Here is a 20125-nt window from a genome sequence, read left to right on the forward strand (position 1 = left end):
TAGGCACAAGCAGTTATGCCATGTCCAAGGCTGGGGTAAGTGCTCGCGCGTAACTCCTAGCATTCTATCACCTGCGCACCTAACTCATGGACATGCCCCTGACACACCATTGCCCCGCCCATATCCATGCCCCCCTAGAAGTTGCACATGACGGAATTGGGGGACACAACTTCTAGAATCATGACTAAGGGAAGTTGCATGCAAAATGCTAATTGGTACCAATTAAAGCCAACAATTGGCTGCTAACTCCAATTAACAGCCAGTTATTAAATTAAGTTATCCGCGCAACTGACCTTATTCTATAACTTACATGCAGAAATTTATGCACTTTAAAAAAAATTGTTTCCGTAATTATACAATACAAAATAAAGAAAACAAATGAAACATTCCACTTCATAATTTTAAAAATATAGGAAAATATACAATTAACTATAGTCTACATCTAGGAAGCTGTAGAAAACAAAAAAGCTAGATAGAAAAAGAAAAAAATCAAATGGAAATAAGCATCAAATCCATTCCTAACCTAGCTGAGATAATATTAAACCATCTCTGACCTCATGTGCAACTTTCTTTAAATTAATCACTTTACTTTCTAACTCTTCTTATGCTCTTTCCTATCTATATGTTCCATCTTTGCTTTATCCTTCACTATCAGTTAAAATGTTCTATTACGTATTGTGTTGACATTGTAAGTGGTATACTTTGGTATACTTTTTATTGGTATTTGAATATTTTTATTTCTGTAATTGCCTATTGCTCATGTTTGATCTATTCTTACTGTACACCGCCTTGAGTGAATTCCTTCAAAAAGGCAGTTAATAAATCCTAATAAATAAATAAATCAAAGCCATCAAAGAAAGCAGGTACATCTATCAAATAAATTTCTTGTACTCCAATAAAACACAAACAGCCATAATAAAACACTAAGGGGTCTGTTTACTAAGCCGTGCAGCATTGCCGACACAGCCCATTCAAAATGAATGGGCTGTGTGGGCACTAGCATACAGTCAACCACGCTAGCGGCTTAGTAAACTCCAGCATAAGAAACTTACTCAGAAAGTACTGGTTTATCTGAGAGAAAAGATTCTAAATGTGAAGGATCCACAAAAATATATCTATTGTTCCCATAATGAATCGGACATTTACAAGGAAATTTAAGAAAAAAAAAGTACAAATTTAGGGGTCCTTTTACAAAGCTGTAGCAAAAGGGGGCCTGCGCTGGCATTGGTGGATGTTTTGACACACGCTGAGGTCCCCTTTTACCACAGTGGGTAAAAGGGAGATCTTTCCTTTTGGAGATTTAAAAAAAAAAAAAAATGGCCATGTGGCAAATGAAGCACTTGTTGCATGGCCATTTCAGGGGGGAGCACTTACCTCCACCACCCATTGAGGTAGCGGTAAGGTCTCCCGCACTAACCCAGCAGTAACTGGGCAGCGCATGGCATTTCCCGATTACCACCGGGTACACACCAGCACTTCAAAACTAAAAATATTTTTGCAGGCCCGGAAATGGCATGTGCTAGGGGAGGGAACTGCTGCCTGCTGCGGTAGCCTGGCAGTACTATTTTTTGGCAAGTGGTAAGCCCAAATTGGGCTTACCACCGCTTCGTAAAAGGGCCCCTTAGGCACCTAAATCCAAATTCTATAAACGGCGCCAGAAGAAAAAAAAACAGTGCTAAGCATTATTCTATAAGGGCACACAGCCTCTATAGAATAGCACTTAGGGCAGATTCCTGTGCCCAACTCTGGACACCAGACTGAAAGTTGGTGCAAATCCTGGCACACAGGTTGAACATGAACCCCCATATTCTATAACAGTGCACCCAACTTTTTTTTAAAATATTTTTATTAAATTTTTAAAGATACAACAAACATTTTAAAATCAAAAGAAAGAAAGCATGTACTATAATACAACACAATCAAATAAACAAAGCTGAGTTCAAGAAGAACAATACTATAAAGCTAAGCAGTAGAAGAGAGAAAAAGGTCTAAAGTTTTCCATTTCTGAAGACCAGTTTTAGGACCAGGCAAAGAATATATAGCAGACTGTTCATATTTTTTGTGTAGTAAAATCCAGTTCCACCAAAGGAAAACATTGACTTGAGAGTTATCTTTCCAATGCGATATTATTAATTTCAATGCAACAGATACTAAGAAATCAAACAATAATTTACCATCTTCTGAGAGAGAAAAAAATGGAATGCAAATGGACTTCCAGATTATATACTTAGGTAAAAAAAAGATTCTTGAAACCCAAAAATCTTTTTTAAATTTATCCCAGACATCTGACCAAAATAAGACTAGGTTAGGACATTCTAATAAAAGATGTACAAGAGTTCCAGTATTTTTCTTTTTGCAAGACAAACATAGATCTGTTGCACCCAACTTTTAGGAATGCCCCGGACCAGCTCATGCCCCTCCCCTGGCCATGACCCTTTGGATTGTGTGTTATGGGAGTTGGGCACCCAGTGTTATAGAATAGTGTGCAGCCAGATGCACACACAAATCCTAATTGGTGCCAATTAATCAATAATTGGTTGTTAGCGTCTAATTACTGACATTGATTGGCTCGTTATCCAATTAGGTTGCATATGCATCTTGGATTGGTGTCCAGATTTGGGCCCCAAATATAGAATCTGGGGGTAAGTGTAAATTTGGGTGTACAAGTTTATAGAGTTAGAGGGATAGGATGAAATTCTATATATGGTACTAGATTCTATGTATCACACCTAAAAAATCAGCGCTGAAAGAAAATATGCCTAGGCGTATTCTATAAAGTAGGCCTAAATTTAGGTGTACTTTATAGAATACGCTTAAATTTCCATTCGGTTAATACAATATGCTAAGGGCCTGTCTGCACGACTAAATTTAGTTATGGACAGTTACGCCAAGTAAAACTTGATGTAAATGCTGTTGCCTAAATTAGGCGCAGACCGGGTGTATTTTATAACAATGCACATAGATTTTAGAAATGCCCATGACCTGCGTATCACATGATAGACTACGCTTAGACAGTTGGTCACGAAAATTTTAATTAATGCTAATTATTGTCAATTGCTTGTTAATTGGCAATTATCAGCACTGATTGGCTGTTAACTAATTAAGTCGCATGTGCAAATCCAGAATATGACTGAATTTGCATGCACAACTTAAGTCGCGCTATAAAGAAGCTAGGGGACGGTGCCAAAAATATCAGTGCTAAAAAAATGAGTTCTAAGCACCATTTTATATAGAATAGCGCCAAGTGCCAGGATCCACGCCTAACTTTTAGGTATGAGGAATTACATTAACTGAGACCTGGTATAAATTCCCATGTCTAACTTAGGCTTGGATCAAGCATATTCTGGAACAGCACATGCAAATTCTTAGAATGCCCATGACTTGCCCATGCCCCTCCAGTGGCCACACCCCCTTTTCAGATCTGTGCACCAGAATTTACACGCACATCTAGAATTGCAAACCTAGCAAAATGTGTGCGTAAATTCTAATTATTGCCAATTTACATGATAATTGATTATTAGTGCCAGTTATCAGTGCTAATTGGTTCATTATCCAATTAAATAGTGCACAAGTAAAAATTTGCATGCACAATTTTGTGCACCATATATAGAATCTGGGGATAGTGCACATTCTTTGAGAAGAGGGTGCACTATTAACAAGATTTGTTGGAAATGAATAAAAATTCCAAATGAAAAATGACATGAACATTTTCTGGGTGTTCCATCTTTAATATTTAATAACAGATTTTAGCAAAGATATACACAAGCCATCATGATTGGATTTCTAAACCCTACTAGTCTTAAAATTACACAGATAATCTGAGCCAGTGGGAAGGCTACACTTTGGACATGTGAATCCTGCAAATCTTCTTCACTCAAATTCCACCCTAATGACTATAGATAAAGGTCAATGGATGGCCAGAAGCAAGAGAGAATGAGGGAATGTGAGTGAAATCTTTGGACTTCTCTTCTTCTCTTTCCTAGCTTTATTTTTGTTAACTTGAAAAAATACAGGAACATTTTTAACAAATTCATGTTATAACCCCAAGCCCCCAAGAACAGACAGCATTAGATTCTGCTTTATTTCCCATCCAGTGATTAGTGTCTAGACAGACTGCAACAGTGGACAGTACATAGCTTGAACCTACATATCATTTGGGAGGGCATTCCAGAGGGTAGGAGCAGCATAGAAAAAAAGCAGAGTGATGTGTCGATTCTAGACATAAAATAATACTGATAGGTTTTATCTAAGATCGTAAAGGGTTTGGAAAAGATAATGGAGCTCACTGAGGAAATGCGGTGCTGCGCAAATAGCTCAATTATGCATCTTGAGCTGCAGAGAAAAAGCAAAGTCCTATGAGCAGCTGGGGACAGCAGGAGAAGAGAACTTCCACCCAGAGGCATTTCCTGATGAACCTGTGACCAGTGGAGGCTCTGGGCCAGAGAATGTTCAGCAAGGCTTTTGTATGATGGGAGATTGTGACTTTTCTTTTTGCAAAGCAAAAATTTGATTGGGGTTCAATTGCAAAACAAGAATCCCCTGGGTTCAGGGAACCCCTAAGATGTATGGGGATGAGATACCATTTCAGATTCCAGAGGAAGACAGGATCAGTGCAAAGGAGGCAGGGTGAGTTGGGATGAGAGGGCTGAGCGAAGAACCCAGTGGGGGTGTAGGGAGAAATAACAGATAAAAGATAGGAGGGAAGACCTGAGTGTAAGACTTTGTGTGTTTGAGTGAAGATCTTGAACTGAATATGGTAAGATATAGGGAGCCAATGTTGAGAGGTGAGCAAAGGGATGATATGATCAGACCTGTAGGCGTGTGAAAGCAAACGGATAGTGGTATTCTGTACTGTTTGGAGGTATTTAATGGAGACCTTCAGAAGACCAGAGTAGATTATATTGCAGTAGTCTAACCGAATAAAGACTAAGGAACAGAGAAGGGTCGTACAGGAGAAGTCATCAATGGGTCTAGAGTTACACCAAGATATTTAACAGACTGTACCAATTGAAGTGGAGTACCTTGCAGAGAGGGTACCAGGGTAGAAGAGAATGACCAGCCCATGATCCAGAGAGCAGTTGATTTATGGGGATTTAGGACTAAGTGGTGGGCAGATAGCCATTGATCGATTTTATCTAAACAGGACTGGGAGGAGGGGAAGCTCAATACTGGATAGGTTTTAGGGAAAAACAACTAGGATGCTGTCAGCATAAATGTAAAATTTAATAGCAGTGGATTGGATCAGCATTGCTAGAGGACTTAAGAAAATATTAAAGAGAACTGGAGAGGGAGCCTGGGGAACTCCACAACGCATGGACTGATTGTGCTTGTGTGGTTTACATATAAAGTCATATCAGCTTGCATATTAGCACACAGAAGCATCAAGCTACCAACATCTACAAATCTAGGGACTTATGCACTGATGTGTACGAAGCATATGCACAAAGAATAATGTGCTATATGTGAAAACCCTAGTGTGCAGACTAAACCAGTCCAAAAAGATGTTAGGGTACAAGTGCTAAAATTATCTTGTGCATTTATGTAAACAGGGAAACTCAGGTGCAAATGAGCCTTTCGCAGTGTATACCAAAAAGCCAGAATAACCTCTCCTCTGACTTATTTAGCACACACTAGTTACAGACCAGAATTTAACATCTGCATTAGAGAAAGTGTAAACTTTTTAGCCTGCCTGCTAGCTAATAGGATGCATTAGCTAAATGAGATGGGGCAAGAGATGGTGTTGGAAGTGAAAAGGGAGAGATAAAAGAAAGGAAGTGACTAAGACAGAGAGAGGAGGAGGAGGCAAGAAATAAGAAACCCCAACACATAATTCAGTATCATTTATGTCAGCAAGAAAACGTATTTTTCAAACAAAGATATGCTGATGAGAAGGACACCTTTGTGGGCTAAACCAGGAGGCCATTATATGGCACATAGGTAGCCCAGCATGATTTGAGCAGATGAGAGAGAGCAGTAGGCTTTGAATGAAGGTAGGAGGAGTTAGACGCAGGACAAGCTGAAGTGTCAGGTGGATAGAGGAACCAGGGCCACTGCCTTTCTGACAGCTTCTCTTTTCCTGTAAAAGTAGGCCAGGATTCACCTGCCTTCTCAGCCCTCTTGCTAGTTTCTAGCCAGCCTGGATATTTATTTACTTGGATTTGCTCACACCTTTTTCAATAGCAGCTCAAGGTGAGTTACATTCAGGTACACTGGATATTTCTCTGTCGCAGGAGGGCTCACAATCTCACTTTGTACCTTAGGCAATGGAGGGTTAAGTGACTTGCCCAAGATCACAGGGAGCAGCAGTGGGATTTGAACTGGCCACCTCTGGATTGCAAGACTGGTGCTCTAACCACTAGGCCACTCCTCCACTAGATAACATAGTAGATGATAGCAGATAAAGACCCACATGGTCCATCATGTCATATGCTTGAGTTTAACATATGTATACTTGATCTTGATCTGTTCACAGAAGCCAACCCAGCACTGGTCTTATTTCTCAGCTACTGAAGTTGCCATCAAAGCCTATGCCAACCCTCCAAGATATGTCTAGCCATAACTGGGTCACTGATCATAGAAGTCTGCCTGACACTGGTCTTATTTCCCAACTACTAGAGTAGCTGGCGAAGCCCACTCTAGTTCATCAAGATCTGATATGTGTAGCCATAACAGGAGCACAGACCATAGAAGACTGCCCAGCTCTGGCCTTATTTCCCAATCAGTGGAGTTGCCATCTAAGCACCACTAAGTTTGTTGCGATACCATTCACTTTCCTTATAGGAATCCTTTGTGCTTATCCCATGCATTTTTGAATTCTGTTAATGATGAAATGTTGCAGCTTAGCAGGGGGAAAATCCAGGATTCCAGATGGTTTGAGTGGTTTCTGTTTGATAGGCCTATGGATGAGTTTTGGGAATTTTAGAGTGGGAATCTGGGAGGGATGGGCTTTTAAACATTTTTATTATGTAAACTGTTTGAACAATTGTGAGCCCGGATGTTTTGGGGTCTTGTGTTTGTGTTTTTATCATTACATCTTCTGCGATACATAGAATCTGCATGGAGTGGCAGGTCCAATTGTAAACATAGCCGCCGAGAGGGGGGGCAGGGGGGACAAAATTCCCCGGGCTCGGGCCTCCAAGGGGGGCCCAGCACCGCAGTCCCACCCACCCTCCGTCGTTGACCGTCTGCCCCTGCATTGAAATCACAGTCTCACCTCCATGAAAGCAGCGCTGCAGGCAGCAGAACGCCTTCCTTTGGCCCTCCTTCCCTCCCTGTGTCCCGCCTTCATCTGATGTAACTTCCACGAGGGCGGGACTCAAGGAGGGAAGGTGGGCCAAAGGGAGGCGTTCTGCTGCCTGCAGCGCTGCTTTCATGGAGGTGAGACTGCAATTTCAATGCAGGGGGCCCGGCCCGGTGGTGGACGGAGGGGGGAAGCTGCGGTGACCTCGGGGGGGGGGGGGGGGGAGCAGCGGTGACCTCGAGGGGGGGTAGAGGGGGGAGCAGTGGCTGCAGCGATCTCGGGGGGGGCGGAGCGGTGGCAACCTCAGGGGGGTGAAGGGGGGAGCGGCGGCGGCGAGGGTGGCAGGGGCGGGGCCCCAGGGGCGGCCTTGCCCCGGGCCCGGCCCAGTCTCTCGGCGGCCCTGATTGTAAAATACAGTGGTGCAACTTTGTAGGCTGGGTGAGGGACACAGGAGAAGGGGGAATGAATGTTGGGTTTCATGTATGAAGTTGTATATGCATTCACCCAAAGTAGTCAAATCATTGCCAGACAGACTAAAGGGGCTGTTCTCATCTTTATCTGCTGTTATTTTCCTGTTACTATGAGTTAAAGAAGTGCATTTATTGTCTTCTGCTTCTAGGCTCATACTGTTAAAATGGACTATCAGGTCTGTCTGCAGGCTGTTTTTGTAATAAGATGCAAGCATAAAACTACTGGGTTGATCTGACAGGCTATGCACTTAATATATTGGAAGCCTTAGGGCAATGCCAGTATTACATAGCTGGGTCAATCTGGCAGGCTATGCATTTCTCATGTCAGGTGGCTCTTTCTGGGAGGTTAATAGCAGCTAAGCAGGGAGGCCGGCTGCAAATGAGGAATATATATCTTCCATATTCAACTTGGTGTGTGTGTGTTTGTGGGTGTATGTGTGTGTATGTATATGTGCATGTGTGTGTGTATATGAGTATGAATGTACATGTGTGTGTGTATGTGTATGAGTATAAATGTACATGTGTGTGTGTGGGTGTATGTATGTGCATGTATATATATGTGTGTGTGTTTGCATATGTGTATATGTGTTCATGCAATGTGTGTGCATGTATGTTTGTGTACATATGTACATGCATGTATGTATTGAGGTGTATGTTTCTGCATAGTGTGTGTGTGTGCCTAAATCTAGGCATTGCCTGATAGAATTGCCCTTCACGTGGCACTGAATATCACTGAATAATTGATACGTTGTACCTGGCAATTTAAAAAATGTAGAGAGATCAAAGTTTGAATATCAAGTTGCGTGTAATTAACGTAATATTAACAACGGTTATATCATCCAACCCAATAAAAATGAAAACCTTCCTTGTAGCCTAACACTTCCTAGTTGTATTTCTATTTATTTACATATATTGTTGGAGAAGAATGAAATGGAGGATAGAGGAAGGGATATACATGTATGAAGGATGGGAATAAGAAATTTGTGAGGGAAATTCTAAAGACACCTTTTAACCTGGAATCAGATGTGCATTATGTATCTCAGTAACTATGAAGGGGAAAGACCAGTGCTACTGGCTTTATGGATAAGTCACTGACTTCTGGTGTTAGCATCTGTGGACTCAAATCCCATTTGGAATTGAGTTTAATATCCTTATAAAGGACTAATCTATCATTAGAGCAGTGCTGTATTGAAACCAAATAAAACTGTAAAAACACAGGGCAAGATGTTTCATTTTCAAATAAAATAAAGACTACATCAAAATATTCCATTTTATTTTATTTTGTTTGATGTTCAAGCCTATGGGTAAGCTGCATCAAATGCCTGCTTGTTTTTGTCCACATAGCAAAGAGCCAGAGGGGGATGGAGAAAAGAGCAGAACCAATCCCTTGCAAGCAGGCTTTCAACCAACCAATCCCAGCAAGAGCTAGTACAGGCAGCGTTTTAAAGTCACCTCTAGAAAAGATGTTGAATAGGGTAGAAATAATTTCTTAAGCATCTTGCCTCTCAGCTCTAGGACAATTCAAAAAGTTTTAAAAATGTCCAACCTGCATTGCTATTTCTAGTTAGATTCCTTCGAAAGCTAGTTTCGATACCTTCAAAAGCTAATCAAAAAAATGTCTTGTTATGACCAATAAAAAGGTATCATCTTATTTTCTTTTCCATGTTCTATTTTGTTTTATTTCTATTGATTACCTTAGTTAGATTCAGATAGACTATATCTTTAGAGCAGGTAAGATTAGACTTTTCTAGCATATATCTTTAGAAAAGATATGTTGTCTCACAGGGTTTGACCCAATCCTCAGGACACACCAAGCCAGTCAGGTTTTCAGGATACCTACAATGAATATGCATAAGATAGATTTGCATGCAAATCTTTGTCATGTATATTGATATCTTGAAAACCTGGCTGGCTGGGTGTGTCCCGAGGACTGGGTTGACAACCACCGTCTTAGTCTATTCAGTCTCAGAAAAGCTGTTTATTCATTTATTTTACAAATTTATATCATGTGTTATCTAAAAGTCTAAGCAGGTTACAGATGACACACATAATAAAATCAAAACAACATGATACAGTAAGATCAGCAAACGATAAAATTAAAGACAAACAAATTATAAAATCTGCAGATTAAAATATGCCCCTAAAATCTTGAAAGCAGGTCAGCTGGTGCTATTTTAATGTATCTAAATGCTTTCTACAGCACACTGTTCCTTGAAGGTGTCTTTGCATTTATTTGGAAACTTATCTAACAAACATTTCTCAGATATACATCCTAAGTCAATCAAGCTGAAATTTTGGCATGGGGACTGGTATTTCTATTGAAATAATTAGGTGTTTATCAAAAAAGAAATAATCAGGTGGTTTATTAAAAAGCAGAAGTCCATTTAAAGGCGAGATCACTTGCACTAAGGACCAGTCAGAACATTAGTGTTACACAGACAACACAATGCATTAAAAATGTTTGTTTTTAAATCTGGATCTGAATTGACTATGGTATTTGTGTTTTTGTGTCTTCCTGGCAGTTTTGAACATAACCTGCAGATACAGAGGGGTGTTCCATGTGGAAAAGAACAACCGTTATAGTCTAACTCGAGATGACGGGATAGAGATCTGCCACCTTCTCAACTCCAGCCTGGCTACCATGGAGCAGTTGGAAAAAGCTCATGAAATTGGATTTGAAACATGCAGGTAAGTTGTTCTGAGAAAAGATGGATAGCAAGGCAGCTTTTAGCCTCATCACAAAACCCTGATCTCTTGGCAAGTTTATAAACAAATGTTTGTGAAGTTTATATAAAGATTTATCACTCAACCCAGTGCACTTTGTTTAATGAGAGATGCAAAAGATGCACTTAATGAAGCTACAAAGTAGTACATTTAAAATGATAGAGGTCTATAAAATAATGAATGGAGTGGAATGGGTAGACGTGAATCGCTTGTTTACTCTTTCCAAAAATACTAGGACTAGTGGGCACGCAATGAAGCTACAAAGTAGTAAATTTAAAATGAATCTGAGAAAATATTTCTTCGCTCAAAATGTAATTAAACTCTGGAATTCATTGCCAGAGAATGTAGTAAAAGCAGTTAGCTTAGTGGGGGTTTAAAAAATGTTTGGATAGCTTCCTAAAAGAAAAGTCCATAAGCCATTATTAAAATGGACTTGGGAAAAATCCACTCCTTATTTCTAGGATAAGCAGCATGAAATGTATTGTACTGTTTTGGGATCTTGCCAGGTACTTGTAACCTGGATTGGCCACTGTTGGAAACAGGATGCTGGGCTTGATGGACCTTTGGTGTGTCCCAGTATGGCAATATTTGTATACTTATGAACTAATAGAAATCCATTCTTTAATGATGAAGCTTAGAACATGGTTTCTTTATTTCTTTTTCTTTTTTTTTTTTTAATGTGAGGCACCCATTATCTCACCCAAATCTGTCCTTTGGGGTTAGAAGAAAATGTTTTTTTTCTACTATAGCTTGTAGCCAATTTAGGCTTTTCCTATCAAGTTATGGCCATAAAAAGTTTAGACTTTCAAGCTCATTTGTACTTATGCTAGATGTTGCCTGTTTAGTCATTTTCCCCATCTCCCCCAATTCTCTCCGTCTCGGTCATTCTTTACATTTCCTTCAACTGAACCTCTGACTTGAGTGAAAACAACCATGGACTTCCCAAACCTGAAAACAATGTAGGAATTGAAGGATATTAATATAAAACAAATGAAAAAAAAAGTCAAGAAAATTCATACCTTAGCGTAAATTCCAATAAACATACAGGTCCCCCTTTACAAAGTGCGGTAAGCCCAATGAGGACTTACTGCTCGCTAAAAAGGAAGTACTTGCCGGGCTACTGCAGCAGCCCAGCACTACTTCCCCCCCCCAGCACACCGTCATATCCGGCACTACAACAATAAATATATTTATAGCGCCGGTGTGTACCCTGCAGTAATTGGGCAGTGCCGCGTTGCTGCCCGGTTACTGCATGGTTAGCACAGGAGCCCTTACCGCCACCTCAATGGGTGGCAGTAAGGGCTCCCCTCTGAAATGGCTGCTCGGAAAGTGCTTTACTTGCCACATGGCCATTTCCTACAGAAAAGCAAGGCCTACCTTTTAACCGCTGCGGTAAAAGGAGGCCTCAGTGTATGTCAAAAGCACGTGCCAACGCCAGCGCAGGCCCCCTTTTGCCACAGCTTGGTAAAAGGGGCCCACAATGAATTAAAAAGCTATCCATGTGCATGTCAGACCATCATTTTATATCGAACTATATCTTTGTACTATCATGTCAAATTACTGGTCCATTTTTCTGTGTCTGTCATTACATGTTTATGAGTTTAAAACAAATTATTCAAAACGTGTACCAGACTGGAGATGCTCTTTCCTCATGATGTTCAAAAAGACACATATTTGGAATAGGTGGAGGGTCATTTTACAAACCTTATTTTCCTGTACTGTGTTTTATGCATGTAAAAGGCCTTTTCCAAATTTAGGTCACACCAGCACTTACTTGTAGAGCAGACGTGCTCAGGAGAGGAGGATGGACAGAGCATGGGCAGAGTTGAAATCTCCCTGCGTATTTTATAGAATTTGCAGGTACATGCCTACTTTTCCCCCTAATTCTGTAAAAGTTGCCAAAAATTGCACACGCAAATTTGGGCGTGTGCCCAATTTGCGCATGTAATTTAATTAAATGACAAGCTAATTAGTGCCAATAAATTATTATTTTTTTATGATTTATTAGCTTGTATTTACCCGCCTTTTGAAGGAATTCACTCAAGGCGGTGTACAGTAAAAATAAGTCAAATATAAGCAATAGACAATTACAGCAGTAAAAATATTCAAACATCAATACAAAGTATGGCATAGTATGCTACATTACTATACGTCAACACAATACATAATAAAACATTTTCATAGACAGCCTAGAGTATAAGCAAAGATGAAACTTTTATAGAAAGATAAGACAAAGTAACAAAAGTAAGAAACTAATGGGGTCTTTTACTAAACTTAGCTTGAGTTATCTGCAGCAGGGCCCTTGTTGCTATGGGCCCTGCTGCAGATAACTCGAGCTAAACTTTAGTAAAAGACCCCCTAAGGGGATTAATTTTAAGAAAGTTGCAAATGAGGTCAGAAAGGTGCTTGAACATTATCTTAGCTAGGGTAGGAGTGTGTAAATATAGTATGTGCAGCCAGTGTCATTTACTTCTTTCATTAAAGGCCTAGTTGAAGATCCAAAGGTTCACCTGCTTCCTGAAGTAGAGATAGTCTTGTGCTAAGTGAAGCCTTTCAGGGAGTGCATTCCAGAGTGTGGGGGCTACTCCGGAGAATGCTCACTTGCAGATATCATATCGTGTGATGTCCTTTGGAGAGGTTGTGGTTAGGGATACTCCTTGGGAGGACCTTAGTGACCTTGGAGGTATTAGAGGAAGATCCTGTTCTTCAAATACTCAGGGCCATTCTTTTAAGGACCTTGAAGGTCAAACAGAGTTTTAAATTTGGCCCTGTATTGCAGGGGGCCCGGTGGCGGACGGTGCCGGAGAACAGGCAGGTCAGACCAGGGACTGCAGTGCCGGCAGCCTGACCCCGCGCCAGGTCCCCCTTGGAGGCCTGGGCCCAGGGAATTTTGTCCCCCCTGCCCCCCCCCCCCTCGGCAGCCCTGCTGTATTGTACTGGTAGCCAGTGAAGGTTTTGCAAAAATGATGTGATGTGGTCACATCGCTTGCAACCTTCTATTACTCTTGCTGCAGTATTCTGAATCACTTGGAGCTGATGCAGACCCTTGTAGTCAGACCATTGTAGAGTGCATTAAAGTAATCCAGTTTTGATGTTATCGTGACATGCACAACTGAGACAAGGCTTGCCTTCTCAATGTAAGGAGACAGGCAGCATAGTTGTCGCAAATGATAAAAGCTGCTTTTGAAGGTTGCTTGGATTTGGGGGATCAGAGTAAGTTTTGAATCGGCTCTATTCCAAGGTTCCTGACTTGTGATTTGAGGGGGAGTTCATATTTCCCAAAAGAGATTTTTATGTCAGGTATGTGCTCACTTATGTTAGGGACCCATAGAAGCCTCAGTTTTACTTGGGTTCAGGGCAACGTTTGTAATTTTAGCCCATGCTTGAATTGATATTAGACAGGTAGTCAGTTTTTAAAACAGGACTGTGGGTAAGGTCAGGTTCAGTGGGTATGAGTACCTGAACATCATCCACATAGATGTAGAACTGAGTTTTTAACAAGCATTATTGGCACTAATTACATTTTATTGAATTTACGCATATAAATTTAGACGCAGGATCCGCATCTAAAATTTATGCACAATTTGAGAAAGGGGGCGCAGAAATAGTAAGGTCATAGACAGAATGGGGGTGTTCCTAAAATTAATGCAAGTTATAGAATATGGGATGTGCATATATTTGTACCACATTTCAGTGGTGCAAATGGCCACGCCGAAGGATAAGCGAGATTTCCAGACATAAACATTATTCTACAAACTACGCTAACTTAAGCGCAATTTATAGAATAGCACTTTTTTCAGCTCAGATAGTTTGGCACCATATTTGAATCTAGCCCTTTATGAGCTGCTGTGTACACATGCATGTCAGCACACACAAATTAGGTGCTATTTCTACTAGTGTATTTTATATAAAACTAGTAAAAAAGGCCCGTTCTGACAGAAATGAAACGGCGCTAACAAGGTTTTCCTCGGAGTGTGTATGTTTGAGAGAGAGAGTGTGTGTGAGAGATGCGAGTGTGTGTGTCAGAGAGAGAATAAGAGAGAGACAGAGACAGCGTGTTTCCCTACTCCTCCTCCTGCCTGGGAATCAGCTGTGAGTGATGTCATCCTGGCTACGGAGCCTAGCTCAGCAACTCCAGGAGCCACGGACACAGGCAGTCCCACATTAGAACGTTGGTGGTGAGAATTATTATATAGGATATGTTGTCTTCCTTCTGTATTAAACTTAAGTGCTCTTTTATAAGTTTACTCTCTAGCATTAAGCACACAAATCTATATAGACTCAAAAAAGATACTGATGATTGGAAATGTTATTACATCACTTGTATGATTCCCGAGGGCCCCACATAGAATTGTTTATTTGTGCACTTATTTATTTGTTAATATCATGGTCCCCAGTCCATTACCCCTAGTTTTGGGAAGAATATATATTGTTTTCATAGCATTCCAAGGAGGATTCTCCATTATTTTGCTTCCAAAAATTTCTTTGTAGGATACCCCTAGAGTTATCAAAGGCCCTTCATCCCTTTCAGCGGTTTTCTATAATCTGTTGGGAGGGGATGTGGACAATTCTTCTCTCTTCGTGTGCCTTAACCCCAGATTAACCACACAAAACTGACAAAAGCAGGGGTTCATTGATTATGTCCCAATAAAATAGTACAGGCAGTAGATATGTTAGTGAATGATCTTTGGTGAATGGTATGGCATGCATACAGGTCCTTTTTACTAAGGTGCACTAACAGATGTAGTGCACGTTAAATGTTAAGACACCCATAGGAATATAATGGGCATCTTAGCATTTAGGGTCAGATTTTATATACTGTATGGCACCTGGAAACTCCACGCAGAATAAAATTTCCCCCAAGCACATTCTGAAGCGGCACCTATATTTAAGTTCAGTATATAGAATACACTTAGTTGATATCACAGTGCTTAAAACTACATGCATCCATGACACCAAGGGAAGGGTGGCATAAATGCCGGCGCATAGGTTTAGGCGCACAGGGGCATATTCCTTAGCAGTACACATACATTTGGAACGCCCACAAACACCCATTTCTCCACCCATAACCACACCCTTTTTTGACTGTGCGCATTAGAATTTAGACGTGGAGGGGCATAATCGAACGAAAAACGTCTATCTCCATGGGGCGTTTATCTCCAGAAACGGGTCCGTGAAGGGGCGGACCGAACCGTATTTTAGAAAAAAATAAACGTCCATGTTTATTTGACAATTTGTGAGCTGGGCGTTTTTGTTTTTCAGCGATAATGGAAAAATGAAAGCGCCCAGCTCAAAAACGAATAAATCCAAGGCATTTGTTCGTGGGAGGGGCCAGGATTCGTAGTGCACTGGTCCCCCTCACATGCCAGGACACCAACCGGCCACCCTAGGGGGCACTTTTACAAAAACAAAAAAAAAAAAGGTAAAAGAGCTCCCAGGTGCATAGCACCCTTCCCTTGTGTGTTGAGCCCCCCAAATCCCCCTCAAAACCCACTGCCCACAAGTCTACACCATTACTATAGCCCTAAGGGGTGAAGGGGGGCACCTACATGTGGGTACAGTGGGTTTGGGGGGGGTTGGACAACTAAGCATTAAGCAGCATAATTGTAACAGGTAGGGGGGATGGGCCTGGGTCCACCTGCCTGAAGTCCACTGCATCCCCTAACAACTGCTCCAGGTACCTGCATACTGCTGCCAGGGAGGTGGGTATGACATTGATGGTGAAAATAAAAAGTTGTGAAACATCATTTTTTTTGTGGTGGGAGGGGGTTAGTGACCACAGGGGGAGTCAGGGGAGGTCATCACCCGATTCCCTCTGGGGTAATCTGGTCATTTAGGGCACTTTTTGGGGGCCTTATTCGTGAAAAAACAGGGTCCAGGAAAAGTGCCCTAAATTCTAGCTACAAAACGCATACTTTTTTCCATTATCGGCGAAAGGCGCCCATCTCTGTTCGGGTGATAACCATGCCCCAGTCCCGCCTTCACCACGCCTCCGACACGCTCCCCAGTCAACTTTGTATGCTTTCCGCGATGGATTGCAGTTGAAAACATCCAAGTTCGGCTTTCAATTATACCGCGTTATTCGTTTTTGTGAGATAAACGTCCAATCTCCCGATTTAGGTCAGAACTTGGGCGTTTTTCTCGTTCGATTATAAGCAGGATAGTGTATTACAGAATGCGCTTAGCGAGTTGTGTGCGTAAATTCTAATTATTGCCAATTAGTGCTCATGCTCGTTAAGACCTGTTATAAATGTTGATTAAGATTGTTAAGCCAGTTAAGTGTGTTGTTATAGCAGGGCTTTTTTTGAAGGGATACTTGGGGGGTACTGGAGTAACGGCACCTTTTCCATTGTCTGCAAAAATTGACCCATGGTCCGCAAGTTTTATGAAAAGAGCTCAGGCTCTACACACCAATTCTGCTTTGTCATAGATTCTGTGACTAGTTGGCAGGGGGGCCTGGCTATTGTGGGGTGGGTCCCTCAGTGATCACCCCGCCCCTGAAGGGTGGCCTATCATTGAGCACTGGCACCTTTTTTGCTAGAAAAAACACACTGTGTTATAGAATATGCTTGGATTTCGGTGCAGAACACTAGGCGCGATATATAGAATCCAGAGGTATGACACACTAATCATTAGCTTGCACTAAATCCATTAGCGCACCTTAGTCAAAGGACCCCATCAATTTTAGATACAGCCTCAGCACGTCTAACTTGGGTGCACCCTTAATAGAATTGTGCTTAAGGCCAATTGTTTTCTGGCACCTAATTTTGAGCACCTTTATAGACTTAAACTCCTACAAACACTTCAAAATATCGCTATGAGGCTACATTGTCACACTAAGAAATCAATCATACTACTCTTTTATTTCAGGAATATCATTGGTTTCCGATCAGACAAGAATTATTCACAGACTTTTAACTCATACATTTAAAGCTTTCAGGGCAGGTTTCCCACTATATCTTTCTAATCTTATCATGCCATATTCCCCTTTGTGATTGCTCCGTTCTATAAATATTATCATTTAACCCTTCCCAACCCCAAACACGTTATACTTGAATCTACCAGACGCTGTGCATTTTACTTCACTGCCCCATTCCATTGGAACTCATTGCCACTAGAAATCCGAGCTGAATCCTCATTTAAAAAAATTTAAATCTGCTATAAAAAGTTGACTTTTCCGCTTAATGACCCTTAGAAGGTTCTCCTTCTGTGAATACAACTTCCTTTTCCTCACTTTTAATTTCTTCTGTCCTCTCCCCTGTTTTGCGCACTTACCTTCTATTTCTGTAAGTGGATGAATGAATACTCTTTCCTGTCAATTTATTGGAGCTCTTTCTGATTTCCTTATTTAAATTTTATTGTACAACCACTTGGATCTATTCATTAGTCTTAGGCGGTATATCAAGTCTTCCTAAATGTATAAATAGACCCCCCCCCTCTCGTATATTTATAGCATTGGTGAAAATACATATTAATTTAAAAGGTGGGGCCAGTATTTAAAATTTAATTGCTGATTGCCGCAGTTGAAAATTACCCCCATAACTCATACAATCAGTCACTGAATTTTGTCACTGAACCTTTTTCAGTGCCTTCTTCCCACCCCAAACCATGTCCTATTTCTAAACATACACATTTGGTCATTATGACCAAAGTTACACATTTACCCATGGTGATGAATTTGTTCAAAAAGCACTCATGGGACTGGTGTTGCCATTGACTTTATAAGTGCTTTTGAGTACCACCCCGAGTGTATCCGAGAATTAATTGCATGATTCATGCCTGCATTCCACACTGGCACTGGTCATTATCCTATTGGACCTCCCTGGGACTAGTTATTACCTTATTATGGTACTCCCTTTTTTTTTAACTGGAAAAATGAAAACAGAAGAGAGAGCACATCAGGATTTGCACCAGAAAGCTCCATTTGCAAAGGTTTAAGTTGCTGAAAACAGCTGCACTGCAAGAACACGCAGTCTCCAATTACAGGGAAATTATTCTTATTAAAAGTTATCTTTGTCATTTGTTGCTGTGTAGGATCTGTATTTTAGAAATGGGTGTAGCCAGCAGTGAGTGAAAGCTGTGCGTATTTCACATGGAAGACATGTCTGTTAGTCCACCCCTTTATTATGAGAGATATAAAGGTCCTCCACCAGTATTCAGATCCAAGAACTTGTAAGGTCCATGCAATAGTCCAATGTATGATGTCAGCACTCCAGAAAGAAAAAAGTCCTTTTCCCTTCTGGACAGGTCCTGTAACCCTGGATGACCCACGAGGACCGGTGTGTGTTGTATCCTGCAGTGCTGACTGGTCCCAGGCAGAAGCGGAGCCCAGGTTGACGGTGTGGGGGAGCAAGAGCGGCGCACATTTCAATGCAACACATTGAGAAAAAAATAGGCGCCGGAGCTGGCAGAACTCTGTTTGGGGGAGCGGTCGCTCCCCTAGGCACCCCCACTGGTCCCCAGAATCCTAATTCTAGGCCCTTCTCCAACTGAGGTTGAATAGACATTTCAGCAGCCAGCCAATAGCAGGACACTCTCAGGCTTATTTTCGAAAGAGAAGGATGCCCATCTTTGACACAATTCGGAAGAATGGGTGTCCTTCTCACAGGGTCGCCCAAATCGGCATAATCGAAAGCCGATTTGGGGTGTCCCCAACTGCTTCCATTGCGGGGATAACCAAAGTTCCCGGGGGCATGTCGGAGGCAGGGCGAAGGCGGGACTTGGGCGTGCCTAACACGTGGGCGTCTTCGACCCATAATAAAAAAAAAGGGCGTCCCTGAACGAGCATTTGGACGACTTTACCTAGTCCAGTTTTTCTTACGACCAAGGCACAAAAAGTTGCCCAATCTGACCAGATGACCCCCCGGGCGGAATCGGGGATGACCTCCCCTTACTCTCCCAGTGGTCACTAACCCCCCTCCCACCCTAAAAAAAAAACTTAAAAATATTTGTGCCAGCCTCTATGCCAGCCTCAAATGCCATACTCAGGTCCATCGCAGCAGTATGCAGGTCCCTGAGCAGTTTTAGTGGGTGCAGTGCACTTCAGGTAGGCGGACCAAGGCCCATCCCACCCTACCTGTTACAGTTGAGGTGGTAAATGTGGAGCCCTCCAAAACCCACTGTACCCACATCTAGGTGCCCCCCTTCACCCGTAAGGGCTATGGTAGTGATGCACAGTTATGGGTAGTGGGATTGGGGGGGGGGGGGTTGGGGGGCTCAGCACCCAAGGTAAGGGAGCTATGCATCTTGGAGCTTTTTCTGAAGTCCACTGTAGTGCCCCCTAGGGTGCCCGGTTGGTGTCCTGGCATGTCAGGGGACCAGTGCACTACGAATGCTGCTCCTCCCATGACAAAGGGCTTGCATTTGGTCATTTCGGAGATGGGCGTCTTAGTTTCCATTATAAGCCGAAAATCAGAAATGACCAAGTCTAAGGATACCATCTCTAGGGATGACCTAAATGTCAAGATTTGGGTGGCCCCGACTGTATTATCGAAACAAAAGATGGACGTCCCTCTTGTTTCGATAATACGGGTTTCCCCACCCCTTCGCCGGGACGTCCTCAGGAAAACTTGGGTGCCCCTTTCGATTATGCCCCTCCACATATTTAAGATTAGTTTGTAAAGTCCACAAGGTAAGAACCAACCCCTGGATTTTTCCACTAGCAACTTATAATCCAGGGATTTTACTGTCC

At 41.9% G+C, this 20125-nt stretch overlaps 1 protein-coding gene across 1 annotated transcript in view; it reads left to right on the forward strand.

Moving 5' to 3' along the window:
- Nucleotides 1-20125, forward strand: part of CD44 (CD44 molecule (Indian blood group)) — a 132327-nt gene that overhangs the window by 44704 nt on the left and 67498 nt on the right. The window contains 1 exon segment of the mRNA XM_030202432.1: nucleotides 10233-10398. Coding sequence (XP_030058292.1) covers nucleotides 10233-10398 — 166 coding nt within the window.

This window comes from Microcaecilia unicolor, chromosome 4 (assembly GCF_901765095.1).
Source record: "Microcaecilia unicolor chromosome 4, aMicUni1.1, whole genome shotgun sequence".
Taxonomy (NCBI): domain Eukaryota; kingdom Metazoa; phylum Chordata; class Amphibia; order Gymnophiona; family Siphonopidae; genus Microcaecilia; species Microcaecilia unicolor.